The following is a 24618-nucleotide window of genomic DNA, read 5'->3' as shown; positions in this document are numbered from 1 at the left end:
GGAGCATCTGGTTTTATAAGTCAGCCCAAATTTTGGATCCTGAATCTCTTCTAGGATTGTTATAACCCAGTGAATTCTGTACATATCGGTTATTGACTTTCTAGCAAAATTTCTTTGACTGCTCCATGGTTTCTTTTCTGATGGATTATTTACACCATTTTTTCCGTCTCTCGTTTTCAATTAAAATGAAAATATTCTACAGAGGTGGAAGATGGAGGGAAAGAGGTATCTTTTTGTTGTTGTTGTTGTTCCTAGCTTCTTATTTGCTTTTTAAGAAAATTTTGTTCAACATAAACAGAAGTGATATTAGATCACCTAAGCTTGTCCCTATATAGACCGTAGGAAATTTTGTGACTCCTTCTGTTCCTGCTTATCCCTCTTCCTTCTCCCAATTTTCTAATCAGAAGGAAATAATTGTTGGTTACAGAAAAGTGAAAAGACACTGTTATTCACTACTGTTATTCACTGTGTTAGTGGGTAATTTAGTTAGTGATCTATAGGTAACCACTTTATATGGTACATATATGCCTCTGCTTTGGGGCATAAGTGTCATGGCAAAGAGGGCATAAAAAATGGTTTTTATTACTAGCTCATATTTATATCAGAATAAGAACTAAATCTCACCAGATTTTCAATAAGAAGACGTCAGATTGTCTAATAAATGGAGCTTGGATAAATGGCTAGCCATTTAAAAAAAATTATAAAGCTGGCCTCCTAACTTTACTCCTTTCACCAAAATAAATTACAGATGGATTAAAATTTAAATGTAAGAAAGAAAATTATGAGAGTACTAGAAGAGAATATAAGTCGATATGTTTATAATATGATGATAGGAAAGACTGTTTCTAAGGATCACACCACATTAGGAATTATAAAGTAAAAGATCAACAGATTTGACACCATTCAAGTGTGAAACATTTATGTTTTGAGCATTGATCATGTGTCAGGCACTATTCTAGAAGCTTAGGATACAAAGTAATGAACAAAACAGAAAAAAACAGAAAACAAAAAAACGATTTCTTTACCCTCCACTGGGCTCAGGAGGAGGGGTGAGACAGACAACACACAAACAAGTAAACTATATAATACGCAATATGCTGAAAAATTCTTTAGAGAAAAACGTTGGAGAATGGTGCTAAGGAGTGGTCCATATACTCAACTTGCTGCTCTACCTTCCTGCTGGGGTGTCTAAAGGACAGTTTACACCTAACATGTCCAAAGCTGAGCCCTAGGTAGTCCACTCCCAATTCTACATTGTCCCATTTCACTGAATGGCAGCTCCATCCGTCCACTGGTCAAGCTAAAGTCGGGCTTCTCTCTTTTCCTCACATTCCATGTCTAGACCATGAGTAAGTCTAGTCGGTTCTGCCTTTATGTAGCCCTATAAGGGGATCACCTCTTACATCTCCAAGCCCCCATCACCTGTCTTCTGGACAACTGTAATTACCTCCTAAGCAGGTCCTGCCTCTGCCCTTGTCCTCACACAGCCTCCCTCAGCAGCAGAAGTCATTGTGTCACTCCCCGGTAAAACCCCCCAGCCCATGCCCCCCTCACTCAAGGGAAAGTCAAAACCTTACAATGACTTAAAAGACCCATGTGATCGACCTCTCTTTTTCCCTTTCTGAATTCATTCCTGCAACTCCCACAGTCTTGCTCACGCCATGCCAGTCATACCGGTTTCTTCTCTGTTCCTCAATAGCGTGTTGTGGCTCAGGGCCTTTGCACATACTATTCCCTCTCTCTGGAATGCTTTTCTCCCTGACACGGGCATGCTTGCTCTCTTACTTCTCTCATGCTTTTACCCAAAAGCTACCTTCTTGGTGGGGTCTTTCCTGACCACCCTGTGTACAATTTCAACTCCCCACTTTGGCACTTCATATCCCTCTCTCTGATTTGTTTTTCCCTTTAACACTTAACATTATCTAACATCCTATCACTTTCCTTATTCATATTGTTTATTGTCTGTCTCCCACATATAAAGTAAGCATCATGAATACAGTGCCCAGAACACTGCCTGGTACATAGAAATCACTTATTATATTATATATTATTTGGATAATTGAATAAATATATAATAACCATTCAAATTATTTTATTCAGTGACTTTTAGGGCATTAAAGATGCAAATTGGCACCCCAGAGCAAGTCCAGAGCTGGAACTACTAGTTTGGGAACTCATCTGCCAGAAGTGATCACCAAATTGCTAAGATAGAGTTAATGAAATCAACAACATGGTCCTGGATGTCAGGAAAATGGAAAGGATTAAATGGCAAGGAGGAGGGAAAGACAAAGAGCTTGGGGAGAGCCAACGTTGTGGGCCCAGAGACCGGAGACTGGGGACATCTAATCCCAAGTTTTCCATTGGCTAGCAGCTGGATCTTGGGTAAGCAAGGTGACCTCTTGGTGCTTTATTTTGTCCATCGGTAAAATTGGGGAAGGAGATGTTGGAATTAAATGATCTTCAAGACCCCATCAAGCTTACAAGGAGAAACTCCATAATAGAACAGAAAGAATGCAGAACACAGAACTAAAAGGTAGAGATCTGAGTCTAAATTCCTTTTCTAAGCAAGGATTGAGTTAGTAACATGTATGAAAACACTAAAAAAGTTGTTGGCATGTAGAGAGAGTTCAGCGATCATTCACTGAATCTGAACTAATGTTTGTGAATCTGAAGTTCATGATTTTTGATGATAAAAAGGAATGGAGGACCATTTTGTTTCCATGCAATTTTTGCCTTACTTATCCTCAGAAGCTTTGGCTGACAGAGGTAAATAAAATGGAAAACAGAGAACAGTTAAAAAGAACAAAAGGACAACAACAAAGCAGAAGGAACACAGGAATCAATAATACCTTGTTCCTAACACAGTTTAGTTATGGAGTTGGACACTGAATCTAGCTCTGAGTTTCTTAGCAGATAAATTAAACCTAGGATTGCATCACCTTCTGTAATCAGCATAGAGCCTCCTTCCGGGAAGCACACATGCTCATTGGTAGGGAAGTTTCTTGCACGTGACATATAGTTGGTCATGTCATTATGTCATTACAGAAGGAACATTGATAACCTTGGGCAGTGTCTTCATTCATGGTTTGGTAATTTATTGTGAACCAAAAAAACCACAAAGATGGAGTAAAGCGTTTTTGCTTTTTTCGGATTCAGAGAGTGGGAAAACAAAAGTGGTTTGAATATGTGATAATATTAGCTGGACACATACCAGCATGCCCAGCTAATTTTTAAATTTTCAGTAGAGATGAGGTCTTGCTAGCCTTGGCTTCAAGGAGTGTAGGGAAAAGCATGAGATCAAAAGTAAGCTTAGTTCTCCTTAGCTTTTGGGAACCCTTATATTACTTTTGAATAAAGGACAGTCTCTACTGTTTAGCCCTCAATTGTAAGAATTTCATTAGTCCTAGTGTGAAAACAGAAACAATATTCTTAAGGTATAAAGGCACTACACAACTTGAATGCTTTAAACAGGTTGAGCATCCCAAATCTAAATATCCGAAATCTGAAATACTCCAAAATCTGAAACCTTTTGGGTGCTTACATGATGCTACCAGTGGACAATTCCACACCTGACCTCATGTGACAGGTTGCTTCCAAAATGCAGGTGCACAACACATAGTTTGTTTAGCAACCCCAAGGAAAAAGACCCTCCCATCCCCCTCCAGCTGCAATGTCTTTTCTGAACATACCCAGATTCTCCTATGTAAGCACACCCACAGATGCTGGTAAAATGATTCAGTGTACACACAGTTTGTTTCATGTACAAAAATATTAAACATATTGCATAAAATTATTATTGGACATACAGACTATGTGTTTAAGGTGTCTGTGAAATATAAATGAGTATCATGTTTAGACTTAGGTCCCCGCCATGAGATATCTCATTATGTATATGCAAATTTTCCAAAATTAGAAAATATCTGAAATTGGAAACGCTTCTTGTCCCAAGCATTTTTTCTTTTCTTCTTTTTTTTTCTTTTATTTGGGACAGGGTCTCACTCTGTCACCCAGGCTAGAGTGCAATGGCACAATCATCGCCCATTTCTGCCTCAACTTTTCGTGCCCAAGTGATCCTCCCACCTTAGCCTCCTCAGTAGCTGGGACTACAGGCACACACCACCATGCCTGGCTTTTTTTTTTTTTTTTTTTTTTTCTAGTAGAGATGAGGTCTTGCTATGTTGCCCAGGCTGGTTTTCAACTCCTGAGTTCAAGTGATCCTCCTGCCTCAATCTCCCAGAGTGCTAGAATTACAGGTGTGAGCCCTGGCTCCTGAGCCCAAGCATTTTGAATAAGGGTTACTCAATCTGTATACAGAAATGAGTTGTCTCCTCCATTGTGCGCCTGAAAATATTTAACAGAACCTCTCCTTCCCCTTCATACACTATCATATACTTTTTTAAAAACTCTGAAAGATATTATGATTATGTTTCAAGTATTAATGAAAGATGTGGTAGGTTCTTACTAGACTCTTGATTTGGACTTTATTATGCCTTCAGGGAAAGAAAGCAGAGTTTGAAGAAAAGGCAAAATGGGGAGGAAAGTTAAATGACCCAAAAGTCAACTTCAACTTTATAAAGTACTGTACACATGTATTGGTTATTGATGCTGCATAACAAATGGACAAAAACTTGAAGGTGCAAAACAAAAAACATTTATTATCTCATAGTTTCTGTGGGCCTGGAATCCAGGCACAGAATAGCTGGATTTTCTGCTCAGGGTCTCACAAGGCTGCAATGAAGGCAGTAGCCAGGGCTGATGTCTCATCAGAGGCTGAACTGGGGAAGGGTCTGCTTCCCAGCTCACATGGTTATTGGCAGCATTGAGTTCCAGTGGCCTGTTTGACTGAAGGCCTCAGTTACTTGCTGATTGTCGTCTGGATGCTACTGGGCCTTACCAACATTTTTTATTGTTTCTTTAAAGCTAGTAAGGGGGAGAAACTTTTGGCAAGATAAGTATCACAATCTTACATAACATAATTTCATAATTCACGTACCTCATGTACTTGCCTTTACTTTTGCTATTTTCTATTGGTTCGTGATATGGTTTCACTTGAGGCATTCTTCCCTGATATGTTTTGGCTCTGTGTCCCCACCCAAATCTCACCTTGAATTATAATGTCCACAATAGCCTCATGTCAAGGGTGGGATCAGATGAAGGCAATCGCATCATGGGAGCAGTTTCCCCCATACTGTTCTCGTGATAATGAGTGAGTCTCATGAGAGCTGATGGTTTTATAAGCGTCTGGCGTTTCCTCTGCTTGCACTCATTCTCTCTTCTGCCACCCTGTGAAGAGGTGCCATCCACCATGATTATAAGTTTCCTGAGGGCTCCCCAGCCATGCAGAGCTATGAGTCATTTAAACTTCTTTTCTTTATAAATTACCCAGTCTCAGGTACTTCTTCCTAGCAGTGTGATAATGGACTGATAACAGTTAGAAGTAATGACAGGTGCCATGCACACTCAAGTGGAAGGGACCACACAGGGGCATGAAACTGGAGGCAGGAACCATAGGGACCACCTTAGAGTCTGTTTGCCACAAGACACAACTATGTGTAACAATCCATTTCAAATTTTAAAAGGACAAATGATTTTGGAAGGAAAATCAAATCTGCAAAGCCAAACCATCAATTAATAACCATGTCTGGCCTCTGCTTTCTTACTCTTCCTTCCGTCCACCTTTCAGAGCCTTCCACCAGCATTATCCTCCATTTGATTGTTCTTCTCTCACTACCTGCACTCACAGTTTCTGGAAATTGCTTCCTCTCATTTTCTCAGGTTTAAACACTCATCCTCACCTACAGAGTTCAAATAACAGCACCTCACATGAAATCTCCTGTCCTCCCTCATTGTCAAAGGTACGTGTGTGGCGGCTTCTAAAACAGGCTCTTTTCCTTCCTCCTTCTCTTCTTCTGTTTATCACCATGAGCCAACTTCAATCTTTCTGCTTTGAGCAGTTTTTCACTTTATACACTGGAAATCCTCTCTTTTCTTCAAATCATTCCCTACAGGCACCATTGACTTTGAAACACCTGCTGATGCTCATCTTTTTCTAAAGACGTATGTATTTTTCAGAGCTGAGCTGATCTGTGTGGCATCTCACTCAGATCCAGATTTTCAGGTCTCTTTTTCTTTTTTTTTTTTTTTTTTTAAATGAGATCATCTCAGTGCCTTTTTAAGTGACTTCCTGCAATTTGCTCAGCTAGTTCTAGGTCCAGAGCTTCCTTTTTGATAACTGGGAACAATCCAGGCTGAATGACCACATTCACTATTGCAAGGGCTTATTATTCTCTGGGAAGTAGTTCCTTATTTCAAGATTACCCTTTCTAGGTTAGTGAGTATTTTCCATAAGTAATTATAGAAGCCACATATGGGTTCCAGATGCATGGCCCAGTCTGGGCTGGGTACCAGGGCCAGCTTCATTGGTGTGTTACTTGTACAGTTTCACAGGGTCTCATGATCAGCAGGGCCCTGGGCTTGCTTCAATGCTCCATTGTCATTATCTTGAAATTCTTGATAATTTTATCTTTGAACTTGTACTTTGTATGTAAAATATGATAGGACAGTGCAACATTTATGTGAGCAGAGTATAGGTGCAAAATATACATGTCTGCTGTTCCTTGTCACCTCTTTCAATTATAGCATTTGTAATGTCCCATGAGCACAAAACTCCAGGGAACCTATGATGTGTGGGAGTTCAGTGAGACTCAAAGTTAGTATTAGTAAACATGTCACAGCTATGAGTAAGTGGGGGTGCTGACACACGGACCATGTTTCTATTTGAATGAGCATTTGCTTCAATTGCAATAAGAAGACAATTCTAAGTAAGACAAATGACTAAGGAAACTTATCATATATTTCCTCACTTGTATTACTTCCGTATTAGTCAACCATTTACCCTGAAAATGACATAAAAAGAAAAGAAAAAAAATAAAAAAACCCATAGTTATTTTTCCTTTCACTTCTTCCTTCCTGATGAGTAGGCTAAAGATAGAACATGTTGGTAGAATCTGTGAGTATCAAGAAATGAAATAAAAACTCATTAGTTTTGTGCAGTGTTTTCACTGATTTGGTAAGAACAAAACACATATGTATGTACAAACTATGAAATATGGATTGTGTAATTTTAGGGATTTCTGTTAAATGCATATATATCTTCATTTAAAACTGGCAGTGCTTAATTAGAAAATGAACAATAAAGTGTGTGCTAATATTTTAGTTTTCTTAGAACAGCATTAAATAGCAAGTTAAAAAAAAGGTGCCATGGCAAATTGAGGAAGGGAGACCATAGAAGAAAGGAAAAAGTTTATATTTTAGCACCTATAACTGTACTTTTTTCCTACATAAGGCATCCCATGTTTTCATTTTCAGTGGGCCGGGTAAATTATGTAGCTGTGCCTGCTGGGGGTGCTGGCTGAGATCAGAGTTAAATTCCCCGTATTCTACAAAGGCATATGTGACATCAGTGGAATTCCCAGACCATTGAAAGTCTAGAAGAAGGCTTCCAAGTATTCCTTTGGATATAGCTCATATCACTTCCTCTCACTCCTTAGAGTGGAGTTAAGGCACACCAAGATATTAATTTTCTCAGTCCTCAGGGTTATGAGCAGGGCTAAAGCTGATGAAATCATCCATTGACATCAGAAAGTCACATATATAGAGGGAAACATTGTGTTACAGAGGTCTAGTTGTGGTTGAGATCAAAAGACTTGTTAAAAAACTATACTCTAGGCCAGGCGCGGTGGCTCAAGCCTGTAATCCCAGCACTTTGGGAGGCCGAGACAGGCGGATCACGAGGTCAGGAGAGCAAGACCATCCTGGCTAACACGGTGAAACCCCGTCTCTACTAAAAAATACAAAAAACTAGCCGGGTGAGGTGGTGGGCGCCTGTAGTCCCAGCTACTCGGGAGGCTGAGGCAGGAGAATGGCATGAACCCGGGAGGCGGAGCTTGCAGTGAGCCAAGATCCGGCTACTGCATTCCAGCCTGGGTGACAGAGCGAGGGACTCCATCTCAAAAAACAAACAAACAAACAAAAACTATACTCTAAAATGCCAAAGAGAAAACTAGAGAAGACATCTCCATTGAAATGGATGTGACTTAACATCAAGACTATTGCAACTGTTATCAGTTTTGGTTTAGAGTCAACTGAGTAGGGAAGCACATGAAATAAACAGTTTTGATGAAAGTTGATTCTCATTATGGAAGTTATGCTCTATAATTGTAGAGAAGACTGAGTCATTGCCCCTAGGGGGAAATACAGGGTTCCTAAAAGCCTCTGGTCATAACATTTTAATCAACTGATCAACATACAACTATTTAATTGTGTTTCTATTTAAAGACATCTTATTTAACATATATAATTTATATTGTTGATTCATTAACTTTCAGCTTGCCACCACAAACACTGTATCATGCCTGAACAAAGCCTGTCTAACATGTGCATTTTCTCTGTAAGACAGCTCACGGACTCCTCAGCTTTAGGAACACCACAGCACTGCAGCACCACATTTGGTAGGGGACATTGTAAACAGCAAAATCAACAGAGCACAAAATTGAGAAAAAGATGGCACTAAATAGACTGTGAAAAGAACACTAGTTTTAGTATGAGAGTTGAAATGAGAAGGCAGAGCATCACCTTGTTGAACCTCAGCTAGAATGTGGGCATCAAATGACTTAAATTTGTCACTGCTCTGTGCATACACGTGTCTGCAAATCACTGTGAAAATGAATTTTAATGAGTAGGTGAATTAGCAAGTATGAAATCTACAAGTAATGAATTACAAAAACAGCAGTACTATATTTAATTCCTATACTTAATGAAGTCTTTCAAACCACCAGATTTTGGCCTCTTTGTGGAGGAAAATACCAAATGAAAGTGAAATGATAAATAACTTGAAATGAGTTGGTAGTATGGCATACTTATTTCATATAATTCTTCTAAGAATAAGTAAGGAGTTACAAACTTTTCCTCTATCATCTTAGGTTTAGTGCTGGGCCTATGAATTAAACTGATAAAAGGCAGGTTAAAAGAAGAAAAAAAAACCAGAGTCTATTTACACATGGAAATGTAGGACATGAGGGACAACTCAATGATGAGTAACTCAGAGGCGTGGTTAGAGTTGAGAGCTTATATACCATCCTAACAGAGAGTGATAAATTGTGGAGACCCAGATAAAGGAAAGGGGGATTGGGGCTCCTAGGGGAGGTAAACTGTGGGAAGGTGACTAAAAATGTATAGTAGATAAGAGGTGTTTGGTAAGATTGTTATGCAAATAACGGCTTTCTCCTCTTTCTAGTAAGGAAGATGTGAACACCTTTACAAATAAAAATTTGTGTCACTTTTACAATGGGAAATTCATGCCCTACTTTTAGGCAAAAATGGGGAGGAGGGAGAATTCCTCTTATGTCTGATGTTTCTCAATTGTCTTCAGCTCAAAATAATTCTTAGGTGAAAGTGGCATATTTGGGGTGGCATATTCTGATCCTCTTCAGATAAAATGGACAATTATTATGGCAGAACAAATTAGCATTTTTTTGTTGTTTTTGCTGTTATAACACTTCTTAACAGATCATTCAATACAATTTTATGCAAACTAAGACATGGATAAATTTTTCACAGATGTGAGAACTGTATACAACAGTGTAAAAGACTATTCCAGAATTAATTCTTCCTTTTTGTCTTGGGTTTTAATAAACGCAGCAGGAAAAAACTCCTGGGTCAGTGGTCTGAATAGATAGAATGTTTACCTGAGATGCTTATCTGTTAAACTCTTAGGATTTGCTGGTAAGTAGTTTGGAGGGACTCTAAGTCCTAGTTTGAAAATGGGGATTAGCAAGTAAATTGAGGGTTTAGGTATTTGTGTTCATGGTGATTTTAAGAAAGGGGTTACAAACTGGTTTTGGGGAAGGTGATTTTCGCTCTCAGACCTATTTTCCTTATCAGCTGTGTGCTGAACAAATGCCTTGGAATTGCATAGGAATCCCTTTTGGTGGAGCTGGCTCATGCTCCTTAGTCGCAGCCAGTGCCTTCCTTGTTGCCTCATACTTTGCAGTTGCTGCAATTTCATTACCTGCTTGGTCAAGGAGGCAGTGCTGCAGGCCACACTCAGAAGCTACTAGGCTAAGTAATAACTGCACAGAAGCAAGAGCCCTTTGCCCTAGCACTGGCACCTTCATCATTCTTTTCTCCCCTCTTGCTAAAGGGAGAAATTTGCTTTACTGGGTGGTGTGTGTGTGTTTGTTTTTCCTGCATCACCCTTTTTTTTGTTTGTTTTTCCTGCATCACTCCCAGCTTTCACTCTTTCTTGAGTTTGAGGTTTTTTTTTTTCACATCATTTGGATCTCCCTAATTCAAACTTAGGAAAGACTTCTTACTAATAGCGGCAAGGCACATTCATGGGGAAGTCAGATGCCTGAGGATTTAGGGGTATTTAACTCTTTTCCCTTTTTCATGCTTTACAACTGTGATTAAGTCAGTGCAGACCACCTGCCACCATTTCTTACTGCTTAATTAAGAAACGTCTCAGAATTTTCTCCCTATTAGTTTCAGGCAGATTAGAAGGAAAAAATATTTTAACAGATGCTAAAGAGTCTTTCCAATGATTTGAAGATTAGGAGAGTGCCTTTTATAGGCCTCCCAAAGTGTTCCCTGGCTGCTTCTGCCAGAATTGAAAAAAATTTAGTGGCTGAGTACTTAATGAAAAGCCAAGATGCTCTGACAAAGAACTCCTGGGCAACTATTACTGTAGCTCCAAAGAGTTACTGCAAATTAAATTTTATTCTTGTCCTTTATGATCTATATCAGGCAGTAGGTGTAACAGCATGACTGAAATATTCTTGTCTTACACTTTTGTTAATAAAAGCACCCATTCATTAATATATGTGTACCAGCAGGAAATATGAAATGGTATGCTCCAGTGAAAAGCCAGATATTGTATTGTCAACTTCATAGGCAAAAGGCAGGGTAAATACAATTAGAGTTCGGGGACAGGGTAATTACTGTCTCCATCTGGTAACACATTCTTTATCTGAGCTCAACTGTCTTACGGGTTTTAAGTGCTTATGGAGCATCTTGCTAGGCAACCTAATAAAGGATTACTTTTTAAATGTTACCTTGAAAGCTTTTCAAGATTGCCTTTGTCTGATAACACAATATCACATCTGGCATGATTGCCATCACTGTAAAGCAAAATCTTTTAATAGTATTTATTAAGTACTTCCCAAAGATGCATAATCACCAACATGAGTTGATGTTAATAGAGAGTCATTAGTCAGCTCAGTCTTCAATATTTGTGGAAAAGCAGGCTCAGCAAGAAACGTATAATGAATGTAAAGCAAATACAAAACACAACGTCCTTGCAGTCTGACTCCTTTTCCCGACGGATGGGAACATCACATTTCACAGTCTAGCTGCTTGGTAATTTCTGAACACTGTCTCTAAAATATTTGGCATGAAATATCATGAGCTAAACAAGCACGAAGAACACAGCAGCTAAAGGGAGCCTTATGGGGAGAAATGGTATTTACTTTAATGACCATGGCTTAGGAAATTGCCATATTCCATACTGGGTTAATAAAGGCTTAGGGCAAAGTGGAGAGTGAATGGCAACCGTGCTGGCTGAGAGCGTGGAGGAAATGTCAAGCTTCTTCTCATCGTCACCGGAACATCAGAACTCTCCATTCCCCTCTGCTCATTCCCTGAGCCTCACAACCCAGAGCAGGGCTGGGTAAGAAAACACATTGTGATGAGGGTAATTCAGCAGCTGGGAAGGTATTTTCTGACAGTTTTGCAGATAACGGAGTGCTGTACACAGGGTAATAAGGAGAGAGAGTATGATTATAAGCTGTAATTCAGTCAAGAGGTTAGATGATCTCATAAACAGTCAGTACAAAGCCATTGTGGTTTGTCTTAATATTATCAGGACCTTAAGATTGAACAAGAACTTTGCTACTCAGTATTTTGCCTTGTTTGTTCCTTTGGAGCATGGAGTGGGAGTGGGAACCAGGTCTCTATTTGTTGAATTATTCTAACCCATGTATATTTATGTGCATATACATATGGCTTTATGTATATCCTCCCAGAACTATGCATTCTCCCCAGACCCCAGGGTACATACAGGAAACACAATTTAAAAAATCTTGACAGAGTAACAGCATGTATGAAAATGAGACGATCATTGACTGTTTTTCATGCACTTTGTTTGCAGTAGAGCCCACGCTAGATCATTATTTCCAAAAGGTAACCTCTCTCCTTCCTTTATGCTGCTGCAGAGCAGGGAATACTTGTCTCTATTCATTCTGAACAGTGTGCACCTCTTCAGGGAACCATGGTGTATTTTCAGCTTTGGCAACGTCAGCATTTTTAGATCTGCTAATTTCTAGCTGTGTGGGACCTTGAGGTAGTCATTTAACTTATCTGTACTTCAATTTCCTTACCTGTCTAATTAGGACAGCAATAGTACCTGCTATTTTTTTTTTAGAATGTTTTATTTTTAGAATAAGATGAATTAATACATGGCAAGGGCTTAGAATAGTTCCTAGGCATTCTTATTACTAGTGTTGCTTTTGTTATTACTTTTTGGTAGGTGCTGTTATTTTCTACTTGAGCAGAGAGAGTATGTTTTGATCAATTATATATTTTTCCAAACATATACCATAGTACAGGGCACAATAATAAATGAATTACATTTAGATCTTTGGCTAGATTTTAAAAATTTGGGGTAATATTTTAAATTCTAGTAGAAATCTTTGTTTCTACCCTGTAGACAATACAAGTGTACACATTTGTGCCCAACTGATCTTTAAAGAATACCTTTAGGAATAAGTAATCTTGCAAAAGCAAGCCTGGAGTATCCTTTGAAGGGCTGAGTGATTTAATCAAAGGATAAGTTCCTTTTTTCCAGTAGCTGTCAATCTAAGAGGTACCTTTTTATATGTCGGGTATCAGTAGGTGGCAGTTTTTATATCACACTTAGTTCTCTTTGGAATACATCCTCTCAGATGTTAAGTGGAACAGCACAAAGATCTCATAAATCCAATGTAGGAATCAATTGGAAAGTATTGCATGTAGTTTATTAGGAGTAATAATTGAATTAGTAAAATATGTGAATGACTTTCTGTAAGTTGGAGTGGATTCATTATGAGTTTTATAGTAATTGCACACCCATCACTTCCTTGCATTCTGGTATGCTCATTTGAGTGGGAGAGAAAGGGGAGGGGTTACATTTAGCGCGATTAAATGTAAAGAAATTATTGGTACTACTTGATGTAAATATCATATGTCCTGTGGTATGGATGGCCATCCCAGAAACAGGGCTCAAGAAATTGATCCTAGATGTGAGTCAAAACCAAAAGAAAATGTTAGCAGAGCCTTTTCAACTTATCAACAACTTAGAACAATTTAGCTGAAGCTGTTGTGGGACTGCTAAGATTGGCAGGTAAGGAAAACAAGCCTCAAATTACAACCCTCTAGCAGTAGCAAATGGAACCAAAATACAACTTCTGGGGTGGCACCCATTTTCGGTGGTTTTGTTCACTGACATATCCAGCAAAATTGCTGAATAGCAGAAGGGGTCAACCACCTGGGATCAAGTTTCAAGTGTGGCTTACTTTGAGATGAAAGCATGCTGGCGTTTAGAGCTGGGCACTTGTGAACTGGGGTTATCTAGCGTACTTGGCAATGTCTAAGTTGTTTTTGGATTCCTGAGTCTGATTCCAGACGTTTTTCAATATAACCAGTAGGCAGGGAGATTTAAATAGGAAAGTCACTGGTGAATAACATTACCAGTTACTTTCTTCAGCTGGGTGGGAGTTTTGAAAAATTATTAGGTGTCATATACATTAGAGTGTAAATTGATCATGTGAATAGCCATTATTTATACCTAGAGTGACCATATAATTTATCATTCAAGTCAAGGACACTGTGGAGAGTGAAAGGGGTGCTGTTAATAATAATACTGGGACAGCAGACATAATGGGGACTGTCTGAGACAATTTGGGACATATGGACTTTTTATTTACATATGGTGAGTGAAGAGTATTCGTTCAACACACCAGAGTTCCTATGTGATTTCTTTTTAAGTTTTTCATTAAGTACCATTATTATATATTATCTGTAGAGAACCTTCCCTTTCTATGACAGGAGACTTTTACAGTAGAGGTTCAGAAATGGTCAAATGAATATATAGGAAACTTATCACATGTGTCAGTAGTACTGGATTTTGGTTTTTCCCTCTTGTTACATTTCGCTTCCCCCCGTGCCATTCCACGGCACTCCCTCCTTGTTCATGAGGTCCAAACAGGGGAAAGATCAAAGGCTTGCCCCAGAGGAAGGAAGATTTCAGATGTGGGAGAAATCTCTGTTCTTCTTCCCTAGAGAAATCCCTTTTGCTTGCCGATTTCTCCTGGCTCGTGCTCTCTGTCCAATAATGCATTACTCAATGTAAAGCTTTTCCTTTTCCATTAAGAAAACCCCTTAAGTTCAAACACAAGCCCAATCACAGAACCTAGGTTTACCTTCAGCTGTCTAAAAATAGCCTTCATGCACTAATTCATATGCAATAGTTCAAATAAACAAAAACCAATACAATCATTCCTGTGTCACTAACAAGATTTTCATAAAACTGAGTGAAATTTCTTGGGCTTAATATAATTTTGGGACTTCTAGTTTCTTTCACACATGGAAACTCAGTATATAATAGCTCACAATATATGATTCAGAAGTGGAGATGAATTAGAAGACTGTTGGGGTATCATTCTACCAGGCTCAGCTTGAGAACTGGGGCCTGGGTCCCTGCAGCTGAACTACTGGGCTGGTTCCATAACCTAGTAAGAGGTTGGTAGGAACAAGAATGATTTACATTCAAGTCCTTACAGTTTGGGTGGGCTGGGAGTAAGGGAGAGAAGAAGAAAGGGAGAGAATAAACAAAAACAAGATGAGAAGATTTTGGCTCCATGGTGTAGCTTCTCTGATCTGTACCATAGGGACAGTAGCTCCTGCCTATTTCATGGAGATGTAGTGAAGATTATGAAAGAAAAAGAATTTGAAAGTTCCCTTCAGCATGAAATGCTTTATGCAAATATAAGGCATGTTTTATCAATAAACAGAAATAAACAGAGCTTTGTAACCTTTCCCTAATGTGATCGTCACCTTTGTGAAATGTCTAGCGCAGGGGTCCTCAACCCACTGGCCACAGACTGGTACTAGTCCGTGGCCTGTTAGGAACCGGGCCACACGGCAGGAGGTGAGTGGCAGGGGAGTGAGCATCACCACCTGAGCTCTGCCTTCTGTCAGATCAGCCGTGGCATTAGATTCTCACAGGAGCACAAACCCTGTTGTGAACTGCACAAGTGAGGGATTTAGGTTGCACACACCTTGCGAGAATCTAATGCCTGATGCTCTGTCACTGTCTCCCATCACCCCCAGATGGGACTGTCTCGTTGCAGGAAAACAAACTCAGGGCTCCCAAATTCCACATTATGGTGAGTTGTATAATTATTTCATTATATATTACAATGTAATAACAGTAGAAAGAAAGTGCACAATAAATGTAATGCACTTGAATCTTCCTGAAACCATTACCTCTCTGATCTTGGTTCATGGAAAGATTGTCTTCCATGAAACTGGTCCCTGGTGTCAAAAAGGCTGGGGACTCCTCATCTAGAGAACACCCCTGACTCTCTCAGGTAAGGACGGCAATGGCCCATGCCTTTCAAGCAAGCATGAGTTGGAGACCCACAGTGTAAGTAGCTTTAACTCCCGGAATATGAAAGGCACAGGTGGTCCCTATGCTGCAGTCTTTATTCTAACTAAGAAAGCCCTCACTAGGACTTTGATTGGGCTGGGTATTCAACGTCACGATACTTTATAAGATGTTTTAACAGTCAGTTTAGTCTACAAAGCAGCCAAACTAGTTATCTGAGTTGGGTAATTGTTGAGCTGTTTTGATTTATATTTTAGGTCCACTCGACCATCAGAATAGTTAAATTACAGACAGCTAGTATATGGGAGTGTCACTGGAAGTTGGGCTAAGCCCTGTGAATCTGATACCTAATTTGCTTCATGTGACTGTGATTTCTAAGCCGAGTTGACAAACCAGGGGAAGTGGGCCTGATGCGTGTTTCTGTCTTAGGGATCATGCTTTGCTTCAAGGTGGCTGTAAGTTCAAACTACATAAGAACCCAGAATCCCCAGTCATTTAATTTATTTACTTAAGATTTTAATTTTGAAAAAAGTGTAAGACACAAAGCAACTCCATCTCAGAATTAAAATTTCACATATATCCTTTATGCTAATGGAAACTTGTTGCCAGTTTGCACACTTGTTGTCCATACTCAGAGCACGCTTGGATAATTGAATTGAATTTGTAACAGCAAAAGCAAACTTATTCATATATATTAATACCTTCATTTTTCTGTCCAGTTCTTACAGATCCGGGTTCATATCATGACCTTCTTCGTGTGATTGGGTGAGTTACTAATTTCACTGTGTCTCATTTTATTCAGTGTAAAATGGGCATTATTATATTTATATCATAGAGATGCTATAAAGATGAAATAAGGCTGGGCATGGTGGCTCATGTCTGTAATCCCAGCACTTTGGAAGGCTGAGGCAGCGTGGATCACGAGGTCAGGAATTCGAGAACAGCCTGGCCAACGTGGTGAAACTCCGTCTCTGTTAAAAATACAAAACATTAGCCCGACGTGGTGGCGGGCGCCTGTAGTCCCAGCTACTCGGGAGGCTGAGGCAGGAGAATGCTTGAACCCTGGAGGCGGAGCTTGCAGTGAGCCCAGACGGCGCCACCGCACTCCAGCCTGGGCGACTGAGCGAGACTCTGTCCCCCCTCCCCCCCGAGACTCCCCCAGTCCCCCCGAAAAATGTTAGTGCGACCAGCTGGGCTGGTGTGTCCCACTGGGGCTCTGGCTTCACCAGGGGATAAGACCTTAGCTTTGGCCATTAGGCTTAACATGGCTGCCCCAACTTTAGCGTCTTGCTCTTGCACCCAGGACCAGGTTTGGCACGGGATAATTTCTCATTATCTCTTTTGCAAAAAGTGGATAATTCCCAAAGGCAGCTCTTCAACCATCTCACTGCTCAGCACCTCACTGCAGTCACGTTCGCTGAAGTACCGGTCATTCCCGAACTGAGATCTCTGCATTTGTACTTTCTCTGCCTGGAAATTTCTATCCCCGGGTCTGCTCATGGTGTCTCTTTCCCTGTCATTCATCATAGCTCCATCACCCAGGCTCTCCTGGACCACTAGCCTAAAGGAGAGTATCCTTCCTGGTCGCTATCCCATTTCCTGTTTCATTCCTTCATGGCGTCTTTCACTTTCTCAATCTTCGTGTTCATTTATTGGCTTACATGTTGTCTGTCTCTTCCTCACTAAAGGGAGGGGGCGGAAATTTTAGCGTCTTGCTCTTGCACCCAGAACCGTGTTTGGCATGGGATGATTTCTCATTATATATCTTTTGAAAAAGTGAATAATTGCTGAGGTCAGTATTTTTTTTTTAATTAAAAAAATCCACAGATGCTTGTTCTTATCGAAGGGAAGGTGGCTTTATTCAAGGTAAATATTCTTCTGCTTTCTTGAATCCAGTTTGCAATCCTTCTTTCTCCTTCTCTCCAAACTTGAGCATTCACAGGGTAAAAGTCCCATTTTCCCAATTTCTTGTTTTGCTTTATGCTTCAAGGTGTACATGAGCCTGTGCTCCTTAAGCAGGTTATAAAGGCAGGCATCTAATTCCTCCTGGCTTTGCTGCATGCCCTATTTATGACCCAGCAAAATATGTTTGGCCACATGTTTACACCAGCAAATAAATGTGTCTATGGAATAGAAATGTGTCTGCACTATATCAGTTGTCAATGTCTATTTAAACAGACTTAAATTTGTGGCTGCATCTTTCTAGCTCTCAAGATACAGAAACATTGCCACTATGTTACAAGTTAGATTTTTAAAATCAATGTAATTTTGTTACCACATTTGTGCATATACTTTAACTATATCCCTGTCCGCTTATCCAAAGAGCAAATTAATATAAATATTGTTGTTACCTGATAAAAGTGTCTGGTTTCATTTATTTTTCTAAAACCACTTGGATGTTTTTCCTTCCCAAGAAACTGGTTTCTGTTACTTTCTTTTTTTTTTTTTTTTTTTTTTTGAGACGGAGTCTCGCTCTGTCGCCCAGGCTGGAGTGCTGTGGCCGGATCTCAGCTCACTGCAAGCCCCGCCTCCCAGGTTCACGCCATTCTCCTGCCTCAGCCTCCCGAGTGGCTGGGACTACAGGTGCCCGCCACCTCACCCGGCTAGTTTTTTGTATTTTTTAGTAGAGACGGGGTTTCACCGTGTTCGCCAGGATGATCTCGATCTGTTACTTTCAAATAAAATTTGTTGTATTTTGATTTTGTAGATGAAATTATCCTCACATTCCTTAATTGTTTTATAATAGTCACTTTTCTCAATACAAACCAAAATAATAATAATGTGAGCTAAGTCACAGTATTTCTTACAGTTACATGCTGTATTCTTGGTACCTTTATTTGTATGGGTTCCTTTATTTATAAGATCATTCTTGAAATAAAATTATTTATCTGTAATAGTTATGGTTAACTGCATTAAGGAATGAATAATTTTCAACTGGTTTTTCACAGCCAGTGATATATCCCCTAGAGCAAGGTTTGTACATAATAAGAGTTCAGTAAATATTTGTGAAATAAATCTTTAGCAGGTTATACAATATTTAGCATGCCTGAGAGGATGGGAACATTTCAGAAGTATAAAAATCAATGCAATTGGCTAAATTGGGAAATTATTAGTCTTTTCACATTTGATCTTATTTTTTGACCTCATTTATAAAGTATTGGCATCAGTTTTCAAGTCACTAAATTTCTCCTCTGAGAAGAAATCAGTACAAAAGAATAGAGCTACAGTATTTTCCATACACATTGGGGAAGCTCTAAATGTTCTGAAATTCAAATAGTTCCTGATTTCAGATGCTGAGTGTATTTAGGTGAGTGGCACTGTTTTACTATATGGGGTTTGTTGTCGTTTTTAAATATTGAACCTTCTAAAAATGTCTCAAACCCAAAAAGTTCCATGGCTCTGAAATTTATGACAATAATTAAGAAAATGCAGAAAGGGCACTGGTAGATTTTTAAAAACTATTTTAATACAAGATTAATAGCAATTTTCTATCCAAATCAGAAATGAAAAATCGTAACCCAAATAATATTCATTTGACAGTCACATAAAATTTTAGGTTTGATTGGTGCACACATTTATCCTGCATATATATTATGTATATGCAGAGAGACCTCACTATTATGCCATTGTTAGGGGTCTTTTCGTGGAAGTACCTCTGTACAAGGCAATGTCAAAGGTTCCGTAACCACTCAACTTTGAATGAAGTTCAAAATGTCCCCATGCTAAGCTGAGTCCGTGCCGTAGCAAACCATGATGTAGCAAGTCTCCAGAATGCGTACAAATCAATACTTCGTTTGTGTAAGTTGGTCTAAAACTAAACACTGACTAATGTCTCCAACAAGGAGGAACACATTGCAAATTTATAAGTTACGATTTCCTTTACTCTTCTGTTAGCAAAGCTAAATTGTGTTTTTAAATAAAAATCAGGTCTGTTAGTAAGTAAATGGAAATGTGTCTAAATTTCTGCAAGTTTTAGGTAAAACTTGCAATTGCTAACGCTTCTACGTTTAATCAAATCACTTGATAATTAGCTTTGCAAAAAGAAGTAATAAAAGAATCACATCTCAGGAATATGTGAAGTTTTTTTCCTCCTTAGGGACTTTAGTTGGTGTTCAGTCTGTAGCCAAAACATGTGTGTAATGGCAAAAGAATTAGAGAAGGCTAATGTCTGCAGCAGGGAATATAAATTAAAAATCAGGGTTCTGCCTGTAATAATATTTTCAATGTGTTTGCTTTAAAGAATGTTACTTTTATAATTATTACTACTTACCAATGAATAATAGTGTTTTTCAGTGTAGACAAAATAGTATTTTCTATCCCTTACATTTAAAGCAGGTGATACAAGTTACTTAATGCTATCTATCTAGGTAAGTCATTGTAAGGGAGTCAGATTTCTAGTGCTAACGTTCTACGATGGGTATAATCAAAGCACCAACTTGGCCTTCGTGAAAGTGACAGAAGGTTGTCATGGTTGTCCTTCAATACAGAACCATAAGCAGAGCTCTTATTGGTAAATTTGTAATTCATTCTTCTCTGCTAAAGACTTTAGCCTCTGTTTAGCTATTGTTGTGACACATACAAAGTATAATATATACCAATTACAGACGTGTATTTCTGTTAGAAAAATACATATTATAACTAAAGAACATGTAAATAGAGGCACTTCAATAAGCTAAGGGTTTGCAGTTATGAGCATCACCCACCAATTTCTAGTGTCGGATTTCAGTGAGCTCATTCCTCTCTATTCATAACAAAAGTTATGATATGATTATAGAATTTAGGGAACACCAGAGCAAATGAGGGGCAGGTCATAAAAAATAATGAAGCCTCATTGCATCCCCTATCAATATGCTGAAATGAGAAAAATTAACTTCAGGGTTGAATTCCAAAATACTTACTGAAATAGGGTAACCAGGTTAAACGAAATCCTTTAGGACCAAAACATTTCTCGTGTTAAATTAGTCTGAAAATCATAAGACATAGTAGTATGATGATAAAAACTAGGAAGTACAACTTGAATGACATTTTGACCACATCCATGCAGGGTGCTAACACTGTGACATCACTAACTGATATCGTTTCAGCTCTCTGCCTGGCTCATTAGGCGTCACTATATCTCATCAATATGAATCATATTGATAATGAAGGTGCTGAAACAAATGAAGCAGGCGTTGATATATTATCTGTGTGTTTAGTGCGTATAGAACATGGGTTCACATTCATTAATATGTGTATTTATACACATGCACAAAACCTTTTGGGGATGAAAGCACAGGAAAAACAAGGCATCCTGATCTTGTTCATAAAAGAGAATGCAGAAATATTTTAAAAAGGAAAGACTTGGAGTTTAAAGCCATAAAGACAAGTTATTATTCAAATAGTCTCGAAAATCAAGGTTGATTTAGTTTGTATTGCACCTTAATTATTGGAGAAAGACAATACTGACTTCTGAACACAGAATGAAATGAGCAACATAAATGACTGGTCCTCCATAGAGAAGTCTTACGTGGAATTCGTGGTAGGAAGCCAAAATGTGGGCAGTGAAGTGGATGGTTTTCTAGAAGTATATAATGGTGAACTAGATTGTTAATTTCATAAAGTTTTAAATGAAAGAATGCCACAAAGTCTCTCATCATCCTACATTTTATATTTCATTAGGCATAAAGTAGCAATAGATGCTTGTAAATACTTTCTGTCTTGCAAAAGTGCTCAAATATACTTAATACTATTGTGCCACGTGTTCTACTTAAATGTGATGACTAAATCAATAACTAATTTTAATTTTGATGAGAACAGAGATTGAAAAATACCATTTACGTGTCAATACTGTCGATGAGTTAATTAAAATGTGACTGGCATACTATGGTGTCTTGAAACATTTCCCTACTCCAGATGCATCATAAAAACCAAGAAACATATGGATAGTCAACTGTATTCATAAAGCCCCAGTTTGGTTTCTTTTGCTTCTCTCCGTCAGGGGGAGCATAGGGCCTGGCTTTGGCATACTTGGTGAACAGGTTAGGCTGTGGCTCTAAATTGGCCTATTGAGTTAGATCATGTATCCAAGTGCCAGGCAGGAGTCCTAGGCCGAAGGTGTTTTACATGAAAGCAATGGTTTTTCATGAATAACATTCTTTACACACACAGTTTCCATCACCAGTAAAGCCCTGCACACCCATGGCTCATCCCATGAGTTTGGTGTAGTCTGGAGCACCCAGGTTGGCACACACTCATGCAGAAGGGTGTGCCCTGGCAAACTTTTAATAAATGGACAGTTAGATACGTAAAAAGTTCTCTTTCTTGATTCTTGGTGCTCACAGATCACTGAGGAATCCCTTCTTTGAGCAGCACAAAACAAGAAGAGCTGGTTGACAAAACATTTTCTTACAAAGGTGTGTCAACCCTGAGCTTGGAATTAAGAAGTTAAAATCTGTGATTTATAGATATATAGATATAAAAATAGATGATCATACTAAGACTAAAAAAGTGAAAGAAATCTCCATGTCAATACTATATATATATATATATATATTTTTGTCTTGACTTTTTTTTCTGTTGTGAGTTATTCTGTAAGAGAATGCCCTTGTGATGCAGAACCCAACTGACACAAAGTAAATAGTTAAAAATGAAAACTCAGGAATGGATCTAATTGTATGTCGATTCATTAAAAAAGCTATTGTTTTGGGAGGGTAATGAGCACAGGGGCAGAAACGTCTAGTTAATGTCAAACCTGTGGCAAAAGCAGAGATTGTATCATTAAAGATTATTTTCAATTGAGACTCTTGAGGAAGGTGAATTGATGGGGGCATCTACTAGTAATTGAAGATGAAGGGGAAAATCTGTGCCAATTGGATACAGTGGACAGACATTAAGGGAATTAAGAAAAAATGGTGCCATTACTAAATTGAAATTGGGCAGGGTGAGAGAGAGGTGCTGAGTTGTAGTAATTTTTGTTCTCATTTTAAGGACGGGATTCCAAATTTAGTATCAGTACCTCCAGGTTAATTTGGTGTTGTTTGGTTAGAGTGCAAGATGATACCTCCAAGACAACAGTGCATTTTCACTACATTTAGAGCAAACTTTAAGCTTTTTCCCCATAAGCATTGTGTAAACCCGGATTTGTCACAAAAAAGCTTACACTGGGAGTTGGCTGTCAATGCTGAACTTACAGCGTTAAAGTTCATTTATTTTTCTTTGTTTGCTTTTTTTTGTTGAAAATGCAGCTGTCTTGGGGTTTGGCCTGATTTTACAAGGAAAATTATTTTCTTTCTTCCTTTTTTATAGTAAAGACAAAAAAAACCCTCACAACGTGAGATTCCTTTACTTCTGCAGCATAAAAGCAAATGAAGGTAAGAAAATCTCCTGGTATGAAAGATTTGAGTAAGAATTCTCTCTAGAATAAACAAGGTCCCCACAGATAGCTGAAGGAAAGAGGAAGCAGTTCGGTCTGGCACCCGATACTCTTTGGGAAAACAAAAAGGGAGGCAGATTGCAGTACTGCTCTCTTCTCATAGAAAATGGTAAGTTTTTGTGGCATGGTCCATTGTCCAAGAGTATAAGAAAAGAAGTGAGTTGGCCATTCAAATAGCTAAAATGCAGTTTCATCTGACCAAAAACCCAGGATTATCTGCTCAGTCTCTGCAGTGCCAGGACAATGCCGGTGAGACACCAGGACAGCAGGGAGTGGCCACGCTGGGCTGCAGAAGAGTCCACCTCTCTCCGGTCAGGATCCACTGGGGGGGCCTCTGTGGTGACAAACTCAAACTCCGTGGGACACACATCATCCATGCACCCACTGCCACTCCCCGAGCCGCTGGATTCATCACCTAGTGTGGAAAGATTGAAACAGAAAGTTAGATCACTGGTATGGTTAGGCTTTGTGGCCCCACCCAAATCTCATCTTGAACTGTAATCTCCATAATCCCCACGTGTCGGGGAGAGGTCAGGTGGAGATAATTCAACCAGGGGGGTGGTTCCCCCGTCCTGTTCTCGTGATAGTCATTGAGTTCTCACGAGATCTGACAGTTTTATAAGGGGCTCCTCCCCCATGGCTTGGCACTTCTCTTTCCTGCCAACTTGTGAAGAAAGTGCCTTGCTTTCCCTTCGCCTTCCACCATGATTCTAATTTTCCTGAGGCCTCCTCAGCTACGCTGAACTGTGAGTCAATTAACCGCTTTCCTTTATCAACTACCCAGTCTCGGGCAGTTCTTTACAGCAGTATGAAAATGGACTAATACAACCAGCAATCAGGAAAGAGTGGAAACAAAGAGCTCAGCAGATATGGGGCATGGTGGTGGGAGGCCGAATCTTCCCATCCATGGTTCCCCACCCTACCAACAGGATTGTTTTTCATAGGCAGGGGAGTGACGAGTGGGTGGACTGTACAGAAGTAGGTGTTTGAAGAATAGTGTCAATTGATACCCGAGTTATGCAACCCAAGGAATATGTGAACCCCAGACTCAAGGGGAGGCCACACCTACCATGTTGGCCTTAGAAAGACATTACTTCTGGCCAGTACTTAAGTTTAAGAAATTCTATTCTTTGCTCTTTTTATATGCAGAGCCTTTGCTCTAGGAAGATACCATGCTTTTTAATGGATTTTAAAAGAAAAATATAGACGAGGAAAACAAGTTCTACACATAGGAAATGAGAGGATCAGCAGCAATAGTAGTGAGAAGTCTTTATAAATATAACTTTTGGCCACCTTTTCCCCACCTGTGTCCTCCTGTGAGCAAGGATGGACTCTGTCCCAGCCAGCTTCTCCCCTTAAATCAGGAGTTGACGAACTATGACCTGCTGCTTGCTTTTGTATGGTCTTTATAGATATCCATAAAGTCTATTATCTGTCTATCTATCTATCTATCATCTATCTATCTATCTATCTATCTATCTATCTATCTATCTATCTATCTATCTAT

General features: G+C 39.2%; 1 protein-coding gene across 1 annotated transcript in view; it reads right to left on the bottom strand.

Moving 5' to 3' along the window:
• Positions 1–19144: 19144 nt before the first annotated feature.
• LOC113219610 (glypican-6) overlaps positions 19145–24618 on the bottom strand; it is a gene marked incomplete at its 5' end in the record, with an annotated part of 584830 nt that continues 579356 nt past the window's right edge. Inside the window, one exon of the mRNA XM_026446588.2 lies at positions 19145–23526. Coding sequence (XP_026302373.2) covers positions 23324–23526 — 203 coding nt within the window. The remainder of the gene's footprint in view (positions 23527–24618) is intronic.

Source organism: Piliocolobus tephrosceles, chromosome X (assembly GCF_002776525.5).
Source record: "Piliocolobus tephrosceles isolate RC106 chromosome X, ASM277652v3, whole genome shotgun sequence".
Lineage (NCBI taxonomy): Eukaryota > Metazoa > Chordata > Mammalia > Primates > Cercopithecidae > Piliocolobus > Piliocolobus tephrosceles.
This window is presented reverse-complemented; position numbering and strand designations above follow the sequence as displayed.